Source organism: Cicer arietinum, chromosome 1, assembly GCF_000331145.2.
Source record: "Cicer arietinum cultivar CDC Frontier isolate Library 1 chromosome 1, Cicar.CDCFrontier_v2.0, whole genome shotgun sequence".
NCBI lineage: Eukaryota > Viridiplantae > Streptophyta > Magnoliopsida > Fabales > Fabaceae > Cicer > Cicer arietinum.
The window spans coordinates 6,026,943-6,039,051 of record NC_021160.2 but is presented as its reverse complement, the minus strand read 5'-3'; the positions used below and the strand labels follow the sequence as shown (position 1 = coordinate 6,039,051).

Sequence of the window (12,109 nt, the reverse complement as noted above, 5' to 3'; positions counted from 1 at the left end):
CCTGCTGGTTCCTGGTATGCTTGTTAAGGATTGTGTTTATGGAAAGAACTTTACTTTTATCTTATTCGTTTCAGTGGTGCTTTTCTGTATTTGCTACTGGACAAAGACGGTATGCAGATGTAATTTATGGTATGCTTTTCTTTTCTAGGTACAACTTTAACAAGGTTGCCCAGTATAAGCAATTGACTTTGGAGGAAGCAGAAGAGAAGATGAAAAATAGAAAAAAAACCGCTGATGGATATCAAAGATGGATGATGAAAGCAGCAAATAATGGGCCTGCTGCTTTTGGTGAACATGGGAAGTTAGATGAAAAGGAAAGCAACACAGGTGGTGGGAGAAGCCGAAAAAAAACTGGTGACGACGATGAAGGCGTTGTCTCTGATAAAGGAGAGGAAGATGAAGATGAGGAAGTAGATAGGAAGAGTAGACTTGGACTGAATAAAAAAAGTGGTTATGATGACGATGAGGATGAAGGTCCAAAGGGAGGGGACAGTGACATAGATGGCGATGATATTGAAAAGGGTGAGTATCTTGCCTTGTTTATTTATCATATTTCCTGATGATTCCATGGAGAAGGTTATCATTTTATTTTTGGTTAGTTTTATGTAGTGATGACCTATCATAAAATATTAGAGATGAGTGGAAACAATTATTTCATTGTATACATTATGTCACAAATAACAATGTCCATCTTTTCGGGTATCTTTCTTCAATGCTGTTGATATATTCACCTAGGGGATAGCTTAGAGAGTAAATAAAGAAATCAAATTGACTGCTTCTTGAAACAAATATAGGCGTCATTTTGACCAGGTTTTGAAGTATTTATTTTGGCCACGGACAGAGAACTGCTATGATAGAACTCATATAGCCTGTTAATCCTAGAAGTAAAATTTGCTGTGCGTGTGAGATTTGATGGAAGTTTCAAGTTATTATAAAAAAGTATTATAATAGTTTGACTTTTATGTCAATATAATCATAATAAAAGCTAATGAAAAACTAAAACGTATAAATTTTATAAACTTTGGGAACATCTTGTTTGAAAGTTGGCTGACACGACAGTCTGCTAACCAGTAAGTAATAAAATGATATGCTCACAAGACTTGTCTGTCTGTGTCTAGAAAGCTTCAATTTGCATGTTATTGACTTATAGCAGCTGTCTGTATTTTGCTGTGTAATATGTCTTTAGAGGTAAGCCCATCACGCAACCTAACCACAAAGCCATGGATTATGAAATGTCGGCACATGAATTATTCCCAGATTTGAACTTCAGAGTCAGTTATTGAATTAATGGGCAGAATAGGTTGGCTTAGGATAACCCATGAGTTATGTCATCCAAGTACAGCGTGCTGATTTTATAGCGCACCTACTTAGCTTGACTATTAAATTGACATACACACACACTCTCTCTCTACATTATATTGTCTCTTAGGAATCCTGTGATCACACTCTGCTCTAATATTTAATCTTACCTTGGCATGAATTGAAAATTTTCAAATCATTTTAATGGGCTTGTGCTTATTCTTTCTTTTGATAATTGAACTTGCACATCTGTTACAGGTGATGATTGGGAGCATGAAGAGATTTTCACGGATGATGATGAAGCTGTTGGTAATGATCCTGAGGAAAGGGAAGATTTGGCTCCTGAAATTCCTGCTCCTCCTGAAATCAAGCAGGTTTGTTTCCACTCCACAAGTTCTTGTACGTCTGAGTTGTGACATGTTAGTCAATATATTACGGTTTCTGTTTCGTAGCTAATTCTAGTATTCTATAATTGGTTATATATTTGGTATGGGTTTTAGGATTTATTTATGGAAAAAAATATTTATGGACTTTTATCTGTCATAAGGAGGTTTGACTAGATGAAGGATAGTTCAATAGTTAGAGATAAAGAGAGACAAAGGAAACTACAGGCCAAACCTCAGAAAAATTTGGGGGTAAACGGTCCATCTTTGGACCTAATACATGGCATGGCTTTGTTGTTGTCGTTATGAAAATTATGATACCATAGACATAGAGTAGCTTAAACATTTAATCCCCTTATTTTTGTCACCCCCTAGATGGATTTAATTGATCTGGTTGATTATATTGATTACTTTTTGTATTTTCTCTTACTCTTTCTTGGTTTCATGCTTATTCCTTGATATGATTAGTTTCCTTAGATAGGGTAGATTAACAGCTATGATCTCTCTCAATCCCTAAGTTTCCCCCCCTTTAATTACAACTAGTATATGTATATATTTGTGTTGTATCATACCATCGCACACAAAGCCAACCCTGTTCACTGGTGGATTGGGTGATTAAAACTATGACTCATTAAGAGTTTGTTTGGTTCAATGGAGGGAGGGATGGGGAGTAGAGATATGTTTAGTTCAAAAGAGGAGAGGGGAGGCGAGGGATTTTAAATGATTTATACGTGTATTTAGTCCCCTCTCCTCCAAATCTCCCGAAATGAATGGAGGGAGAGCAAAATGAGTTTTACGAGAGGTTTTGCTTCCCTCCCCTCCCCTCTTAAAAATTGAATTAAAAACATTTTATTTAAAATATTCTCACCTCCATCTACCTCCAACAAAACAAACCCTAAAAATATGAGTTTATTTGGCTTGTCTCACTTAACCCATGGGTTACCTAAATTGAGCTGGGTTGAGCAGTTTTTCAAAAAAGAAAAAAATGAACTCACACTTTGCCTCATTTCTCTTAACAATTACACATACAAGTTACCCTTTTTTTTTGTTACTTCGTCTTTTTCTTCGAACTCCCGTTTTCTTCTTCCTTCTACTTCATCTTCCTTTTTTGTATCAGCTTTATCCACTCCTACCACTATCTAATTCTTCACTATTCTTCAAATCTTGATTTCACTTTTTACAATACCCACAAGTAAACTGTGTCTAGATGCTAAGCAGGACAAGGCAGCTCTTAAGGGAGCCTGTATTGATGGGTTACCCGAATACAAACACAAGCCTACAAGTCTATTTTTCTAGGCTCAACTCAATGTAGCAAATAGAGGGGGGGTGTAGTTATGGAGAGAGAAAATTTGTTCTCAGTGAGGAGTTAGTTGTGGGAGAAAGAATGGTTCTATTGTATAAGGGGATTCACACAAGACATCATTTAATCTTTGTGCGTTATGCCTTGGCCGAAGAGGTCTCCATTTCTTGGAGCTCTGCTCTTTTTCTTCTGTAATTTCTCTTTTTTTCATCTATAAAATACATTCTCCCTGCTAGATAGGAGCAGTTCCTATCAATTATTCTTGTTTCTATATGAGTTGGGTTACTTTTCAACCCAGTTTTAGGAACCTAACCCATGATAGGCATCCTTGGTGTTATATCATTTTGAACTTCTACGTATAATATAACATGGAATTGATGAGAACATTTTCATATTTGGCGTTGTTGATTCAAGCATTCCTTGTTAAATTATTCTTTTAATCACAATTGCAGGATGATGATGAAGAGGATGAAGATAATGAAGAAGAGGGAGGTCTGAGTAAATCTGGGAAAGAGCTGAAGAAGCTGCTTGGGCGAACTAGTGGTCTGGATGAATCTGATGCAGAGGATGATGACGACGATGACGACGATGTATGGGTTTTGTTACTGTTTCTTTTTTCACTTCTCCATTTCCTTTAATTTATCGTTAATTTTCTATAATTGTTTATTGTTCCTTGTTCCACTTATAAGATGAAAGATAGGCATAGCTTAGTGCAAACTGCATTCCCTTTATGGTGTGCTACAGTTAGCTTTTGCATTTTCTGAAACTTTTTTTATCATAGATGTGGTTTCTTATTGGCAATTTGTAAATCCTTGCATATCGTTTGAACTAGACTTCATCATTTTTCATTAATCAGTGGATCAATTTTGTTTGTCTAGATTGATGACGAGGTTGGTGTTCCTCCTGTGACTGCTGCAAAGAAGGAACCTAAGGAAGAACCTGTTGACACCAGCCCTTCAAAACCCACAACAACAGGACCAGCTCGTGGAACACCTACTTCAAAGTCTTCAAAGGGGAAAAGAAAAGCAAGTGAGGAAGCAAAGCCAAATATTGCACCAACTAAGAAGGTCAAGACAGAAAATGTAAGTCATTGCATTGCTTGATTATGAGGGCTCTTTTTATTATAATTGTTGCTTTGCTTTACATTTCGTAAAATGTTAGCTTCTTGGATAACGTTTTAAATTCAGAACTGAACAATTAAATTGGTCTTTAGCTTATTTAGGAAACAAATTTACCAAAGGTGGGGATGCTTAGTTGGTAAATCGTTTGAAATGATTTGGACAAATATTCTCCTAATTTGACTTGGGAGCACTGTCCGGTTAACATCCAAATATTGTGACATCCTGCATATTATGATTTTAGGAGATAAACTAAGATACTCTAATATAATATCAAATATATTCTTAGATATTTAGTATATTCTAATACAAAAGACTTGTCTGACAACTTGTTTTACAAATAACTTAATTTTTAGAGCTAGCCCAATGGGTTTTCCTATTACTGTTGTTGAAATTCTTCATTATTTTATCTAATCAGGAACCAAAATCATCTGGAAAAGATGTAAATGGATCTACATCTAAAAGTAATGCACCTTCCAAAGGTGCGCCGCCGCCACCATCGAAAGCTGGGTCTTCTACTGCAGCTTCTGGACCTGTAACCGAGGAAGAAATTAGGACTGTTCTAATGCAGAAGACTCCAGTGACCACACAAGATCTTGTAGCTAAATTTAAGGCAAGATTAAGATGTTCCGAGGTAAGCTCTAATTTTGCATTATCCTTGTTTTAATCGAATATGTTTGCTTAACCATTCTAAGTTTTTTCCCTTTAAGACTCCCAAGCTAAATAATCAAACATTTGGTCAAATTTAGATATGGTGAAGAGTATAAAGCTATAAATTGGTTCCAGTTTTGCACTTCTAGCACATCTAAATATTTTGAAAATTACATTAATCTTTAGAATGAATTTGTGACTGATATTTTGCAATGTTGGATTAAAATGATGCAATCTAACTAATAACCTTAATTCTTATGGTAAATTATTGCTGTGTTCTTTTGTTTTGGATGGGTAATTAGATATATAAACATTTGAAGATAGTTTTTACCATGATCTGCCAATTTGTAGCCAATTTCAAAAACCAGACTAGGCCGATTCAACTATAGGCTAGGCGTAGATAACTGTCAAGAAAAAGAAAAACATAATCCTTGTTGAACCAGAATGAAGCAATCAAAACCAGTGAACTGGTCTAATATTCTGAAAACATGATCAGTTTAAAGTGGAACTTTTGACCAAAATATCAGACTCTGACCTAATTATAAACCCATTTGATGGGCAAACAAAAAACTGAATTGTAATTTTTCGACTTAAATAGAAGTTATTGTTAACTTTGTGCAAAGGTAAAACCCTCAATTGATTTGCTCAAAATTAATAAGTACAAGCTGTAGCATTAAGATAAGAGTGGAGAGAACACTTCTCCCCCCTTGCTAGCGGATGTGAGACTTGTTCCCACTTCCCAGCTTAGTTCTTTTTTTACCGCTGAAAATTTGAAAGGCTTAATTTTGTTAAGGATTGTCTTCTGTAGTTCGTATTTATTGCCATATTATTTACTTGCTCCTTTTTCATGTGATCCGGTTGGGGTTGATAGTTATATTGATCACAACCTTGAGCAGATAGCCTCACTGGTTTAGTTCTTAAAACTTTGCTTAACACAGCACCTGGTGCTTCTTTGCTATGTGCAGGATAAGCAGGCTTTTGCTGAGATCCTGAAGAGAATCTCGAAGATACAGAAAACTACAAATGGATCCAGTTATGTTATCCTGAGAGGAAGGTAATTATGCATTACCCAGTGATTGGTTGTGCCGGAAGATGCAGCATCAAAAAGAAAATATGCGGATACATCATTGGCAGCTTATACTGGTTGATATCAGATAACTTTCAGATTTTGTGCACCATCTTCGAGATACCATGAGGAATTTGATATTAATTTTAATTATAGTATGTTGATGACCATTGAGTGTAAGAGTTTGTTCTTTTTCTAAAATCAGATTTCAGATGATCATATTGGATATGGAGATGGTGTTACACTAATGCGTTGCATAAACAGCTTATTACCGGTCAGCACTAATGCATTGCAAAACCATCTTATAAAAAAAAACACATGTATTTAAAACATCACTGAACATCAGCTGTTATTTATAAATTTAGACTGTCAAGTCTTATCCGTATATATTGTAAAAAAAGGGTTTATCTTGTATTATTGCATATCAAACACTTCTCAACAAGGTTGTAAGATTCTAGACAAATTTAAGAAACAATATATATCTCATAAAAAATGACTTCATGTGAATATCCCAAATTCCAAAATATTGAATTTTTTCATCTGTGGTATGAAATAAAAGTGCTAAAAGGGGCTCTAAAAGAAACCCATCACAGAGCAAACAGCCCAACAGCCAGATACTGCACAATGAGCACAAAACAACACAACATGGCAGTTTCTAACCAAATCTACACTAATAAATAGTCTTCAAATAGGCCACAACACAGCACTAATTATTCTCCTCAAACTTAGGCTTATATCAATTAATAAGCAAGGACTACAATGACACATGATAATAATAATGAAAGAATCACATTGTGGCCAAAACGGGTCGAACTAGAAGGAGTTGTAGGTCCATCAGCCACAACTGCTTGAGCAATTGGTGAGGCCCGTGAAGGTGAGGCCTTGGGCTGAACATCAACATGAAGCTTGAGACCATTCTTGCAGTTCTCAGAATCACTACTAACAAAGTATCTGATTCCTTCCCTCTCAAGTGGGATTGTATGCAAACCTTCAGTGTACATCATGATAGGGTTACTCACATTACATGATTCATATTCTTCTCTGCTTTCAAGCTCCGCAACTAATCCCTCTGCTGCAGAGTACGCCAACCCTGCCGACAACATGAATATTGTTTATCAGCATTAAAAAAATAAATTTAAGTTTTAAAGAAAAATCCAACTGTGGAATAAAATAATCTTAAATTTTTATTTGGTTTTCTACTAGTCTTTTTTATAAAATATATTTGAGTTAAAATTTAATCAACAAAAATTGATGTATCTGATTTATCATATAGGTTATGTACATCAACTTTTATTAATTAAATTTTAACTCAAGTGTCTCTTATAAATAAAATGAGATATAATATTTTTTAACCAGCCAAAGGTTCAAAGAATCTTGTAAGGTCATATTTTAATTGATTAAACAAATAAAATTAAAAGAAATGGTAAGTGGCTTGGGGAGCAATGTAAAGATTGAAGTAATAATAGGCATGAACTTATATAAGCAGGTCGTGGTTTCAACTAACATTTGTCATCAGGAATGTTTAGGTTGGTTGGTGGATGAAATCTCGAGAATTAGAAAGTAAAATAATGAAGATATCGAAAATCAACAAAATATTTACAATACTATACTAATTATTAACATAATTGGTTGTCGGAAGAAAAAAAACTAACATTTGTCATTTTAAAATAAAAATAAAATAGATATTATCACTTAAATTAATTAAAAACTTCCTTAATTTAATTACCTATATTTTATTTGATTAAATGCTTCTATTTTCTTTTTAGACAAATGGTGGGAAGAGAGGAAATTAAGAAAAAGAATAATAATCAAAATAATGGCAGAAAATAAGGAGAAAAAAAAGGACTTAACAGATTTGATCTCCAACCCTGAAGACTCTGCCGGAAGACCAAGATTTGATGTCTGAGTTCGGATCCCACCCACGATCTCCTCCCACCACATGATGCACCGTCCCTTTTGCTGTTGCCATACCCACCATGCTCATAATTGCCACCACAATAACACCAAAATTAACCATCCTTCCCATTTTCATTTTTTAATCTATATAAAATATTAATAATCCTCAAACTCACAAGAATATTATACTATGTATTAATAAAAATAGTGGTGGATATGTGCATAAGGAATGTGGAGAGTAGAGAGTTTAGTAACCGAAAGGGGTATTCTAGTTTTATTTATTATTTTTTGGTGAGGAAATAAGGAACTACTGTTTCGGCAGCTTCCTTTCCTTAATCTCCTAAAGCAAGGACTGGTAGGTATGTATGTCTTTTGAGTGCTTCCACAATAACCATATACTAATTACCAACTATGACATATTCCTTTTAGCCCTTGTCAATTCTATTACCACACTAAATTACAACTACCACAATTAATTGAACGCCTTCCCTATCCATCACTCTAGTTCTGTACCACTTTATTGGGGTCACATTCTTTAACTTTTTAAGATATTTTCTCTCTTCGAATGGTAGTAAGTAGGGCTGGACAAATGAGATGGGTCCGCTCAATACTGTCCAGCCCGCAACGGGTGAGGTGAATTGGGCGGATTGGACTAGGCCCAACGGGTCATACGGATAGAATTAAAGGGTTTAATAAAGTAGACGCGTGCGGGTTCGAGTCATGGATTTTGGACCGACGGTAACCGACCCGTCCGATAACAGTTTATAGTATTTATTATTAAGTGTTCCTGGATTCACCAAGCCCAATTTGATTTGACCCACTAATATAATTCAACCCTAATTTCAATCAGAGTCTCACAATCCCACCCACAACCTAATTTCACTCTCTCATCATCATCATCGTCTCACGAACCCTAGTTCTTCACACCAACAAACCATACTTCCTTCAAGCCTCAACGGCGGCCAACGTCCACTCCAGGCTATCACTTATTATCTCTTATTTCTCAAGTCTCTAACTTTTCGTTCTAAACTTTTTAATCTCGTTTTTAAAAAATGTCTTTTTTCATCTTTGTTGTTTTAAATTTGTTAGTTTCGTCTTTACTAGTTTCATTTCTGTTAGTTTCGTCTTTGATGTTCTAAACATTTTCCTCTTTGTTAGCATTTTCAATCTTGTGTTTAAAAATAACATTTTTCATCTCTGTTGTGTTAAACATGTTAATCTTTTTCTAATTTATTTCGCATTGTATTAGGGTTTTTATTTCTTTTTATTATGATTAGGTTTTGATTTAACTATTGTTTCTGTTTTTGGATTTTCTTGAGTTTGATTTTTTTTTGTTTTTACATGTTGTTTTATGTATTAGGATTTTGATTTAATTTTTTTTTTTGCATGATTAGGGTTAGGTTTTCAACCTTTTTTTTCATTTTTGTTATAAATCTTTTTATTCAGTTTGATGGTTTAGGGTTGTTGTTAAACAATTTATATTTATTTACTTTTTTTATCTACTGATTTTTTATATGTAATGACGATTTTTATTGTACTCAAGATTTTTATAATTTATTGACTTCTTCTCAATTGTATATATCCTTATTTTTCATTACTGCTGATCACGATGATGATGTATGTATGTTTTATTGTCATTTTTCTAAACCCTAGCCAACATTTCACTTTCAATGGCCGCCCACTTTCACATCCCTCTTCTCATCAGTTTCTCTCTCACTTCCACTTCAATTGTTCATATTTCCCTCTCTCTTCCACACTTAGAGTCTCGATTATCATCTTTAACAATTCACCCGTGGCTCTCTTTGTTGCTCAACCCTAAAAGTAGCAATCGTCAGCAGCGTGAAACAAATGATATGATTTTTAAATTATATGATTTTGCTTTTTAAACTATATGAGTCTTGTTTAAGTTGTTGTGTTAATTTTTTCCAATGAATTTAATTTTTGCATTTGTAAACATAATTAATAGTTATGAATATGATTTCTAACTACTGCTTTGATGTTTTGTTGGCATTAGACTGATGTTGTTTTATAGGCTATATTATGTTTGTTGCATAATTATTTTGTACTCTAATTAGATTGGCTAGCAAAGATGACATGGGTGGACATTGATATTATTTGTATTCATTTTTTTTAAGGACATTGGACAATTAGTTTAAGATCTTTAGATTTTATAAACATGAATGTACAATGTATATTAAGTTTACATTTTAATGGTTAGAATTATAAATATGTTTGCATTTCAATTATAAATTGGTGGAGTATATATCAATGTTGAGATTTATAAACATGTTTGAAAATTGGTTAGGTATATTTCAATGATGCTTTAATGGTTATTTTTATCTATAACATCTAAAAATTAAAGTTCTAAAATGCTCATTATAAAAAGAAATTGCTCAATTTTAAACAAAAAATTAGAATAGTTAAATAAATAGAATTTTAAAAGAAAAAAAAATAGGTGAAATGACTTTTTAATTAAAAAATGACCAAAAAATAAATGGACAAAATAAATTGGCCAAAAAAATGTTATTAGGCCAAAAAACCAAATATGTCAAAAAAAAAGCCAAACCCGCGTGAATCCACCCGCCTAACTCGTTACCCGTTTAACCCGAATTCTTTATTTGGCGAAAATGGGTATGTAGAGTTCACCTGTGGTTTGGGTGGTTTCTGGACCCGAACCCGCCCTACTCGACCCGTTGTCCACCCCTAGTAGTACGAGTAAGGCTCACCCATTTGATAAATTGATATTACAGACAAATGTTTAAAAATCAATTGAAATTTTAATGAAAATTAATGATACTCTTTAAGTATTTTTAGTTTTTACGACAAAGAAAATGGCTCAGTCGAAGTTAGTTCGACCTTTAAAGAGAATCGATATTTATTAGATCATTATCTTAAATATAAAGACAAATAATAATATTAATTTATTTTTCAGATAAATATTATCAACATTCGTATCTTAATTTATATTTGAGATAGGTATTATCGACCTTCGTTAGAGTTTTAAGTAATTATTAAACATAAGTCTATAGTAAATTATACATAAAGATGATCCACCTTAAAATTTTGTCTTAGAATAAAATACTTGTGGAAATTTTATATGTCTCCATTTGAATTTTGTTTTTGAAATGATCAACAATTTTCATCAACTTTGCTACCTTCCTATTGAGAAGAAAATCATTCATCTTCGATCAAATAATTTATGAAGTAGCTAAACATATCACATGAGATAATTTCTTAGCATGTTTAGCTTTCACCAAAGAATTGAAAGCCAACTAAAGATGGAATTTCATACCTCTACCACCATGGACAAAAAAAGAACTTATGAATGTGAGTTTCAATTTCATCAAATCACATCATCGATAACATATAATTAAAAATCACTAAAACTGAAGAAAAAAAAAAATATGTGAATAAATTCACGACATCCAAATTAATAGCATAAAACAACAAAATATCTACAAATGTGACAAAATCTATAAATATATACATGACAAAAATGAAGTGTCTGAAACATTTATTTTTCTGAAGCTGCAATATTGACGATGACAAAATCATTGATTGAATCTGCAATTTGATCGAAATTGATTTGTCAATCTGAACGAAACAAACACTGCAACAATATCAAAAATCAAAACAACGCCACACTTAAACAACAAAATTACGAAGAAGAAAAAAAAAACTAAATATTTGTGAAATAACTTATTTAGATAAAAGAGAAAAAAAAACAATTTAGAATAATGACTTCAGATAAAAAATAAACCCTAAATCAACTCTTTTAACTAGTAGTTAAAGACTTAATACCATGCAAAAATACAATTCACCCTATTTTCTTGACGATATTTGCCCGACTAATTTTTTTAGTATCAGTCATTAATTTTTAGACCAACATTCTTTTTTTTTTTTTGGCATGTTGACCTCCCTTAAAGTTCGTTAAATTATTTTTCACACCCTCTTTAGTTTTTAATGAGCACTAACCACCCTTCTCTTTAATCCCCGTTAAACTGTCATTATAGAAAATAAAATGAAAGGAAAGCTTTAAGTTTGAATTACCATTTCCTTTCTTAATTCCTTCTTCTGCATTTATTTTCCCCTTTAAATAAATTTCGTAAACCTCGTGTTATTCTTATGCCTTAGATGTGTGCCTAGTTTGACAATATATTGTTTATATGTGCCTGCTTGAAGGGAAGGAGCTGCGGTGCGTGATGATATTTTTCCTTAAGGGAGGAATGTGTCAAATATTATTCAATTAATGGAGGTTTGTGTTTATTAAATAAATAGAGGAGTGTAAGTAATATTTTAATAAACTTTAAATGATTTATTAATTAAATTACCCAACATCTTTTGAACCATATAATTAAATGTAAACCATGTTGTATAATATACACTTGCACAAAGC

At 33.0% G+C, this 12,109-nt stretch overlaps 2 protein-coding genes across 2 annotated transcripts in view; one reads left to right on the top strand and one right to left on the bottom strand.

The window, feature by feature from the left end:
- LOC101492244 (transcription initiation factor IIF subunit alpha) overlaps nt 1-6,065 on the top strand; it is a 7,629-nt gene extending 1,564 nt beyond the window's left edge. Inside the window, exons 4-10 of the mRNA XM_073369714.1 lie at nt 1-14; nt 149-522; nt 1,558-1,673; nt 3,435-3,572; nt 3,861-4,064; nt 4,519-4,734; nt 5,717-6,065. Coding sequence (XP_073225815.1) covers nt 1-14; nt 149-522; nt 1,558-1,673; nt 3,435-3,572; nt 3,861-4,064; nt 4,519-4,734; nt 5,717-5,809 — 1,155 coding nt within the window. The 3' untranslated portion in view covers nt 5,810-6,065. The remainder of the gene's footprint in view (nt 15-148; nt 523-1,557; nt 1,674-3,434; nt 3,573-3,860; nt 4,065-4,518; nt 4,735-5,716) is intronic.
- Nucleotides 6,066-6,296: 231 nt separating this feature from the next.
- LOC101491911 (uclacyanin 1-like) lies at nt 6,297-8,222 on the bottom strand. Its single transcript, XM_004486156.4, has 2 exons — nt 7,669-8,222; nt 6,297-6,907 (listed from the first exon to the last, which is right to left on the bottom strand). Exons 1-2 carry the CDS (start codon nt 7,847-7,849, stop codon nt 6,558-6,560), a joined length of 531 nt encoding a protein of 176 aa, XP_004486213.1. The 5' UTR covers nt 7,850-8,222; the 3' UTR covers nt 6,297-6,557.
- Nucleotides 8,223-12,109: the final 3,887 nt, after the last annotated feature.

Bases quoted from the DNA above. Each gene is read 5' to 3' on its own strand.
- LOC101491911 (XM_004486156.4), bottom strand. From the start codon at position 7,849: ATGAAAATGGGAAGGATGGTTAATTTTGGTGTTATTGTGGTGGCAATT. The intron at 6,908-7,668 runs GTTAAGTCCTTT...TGTTGTCGGCAG, and splicing joins CAGGGTTGGAGATCAAATCT to GGTTGGCGTACTCTGCAGCA.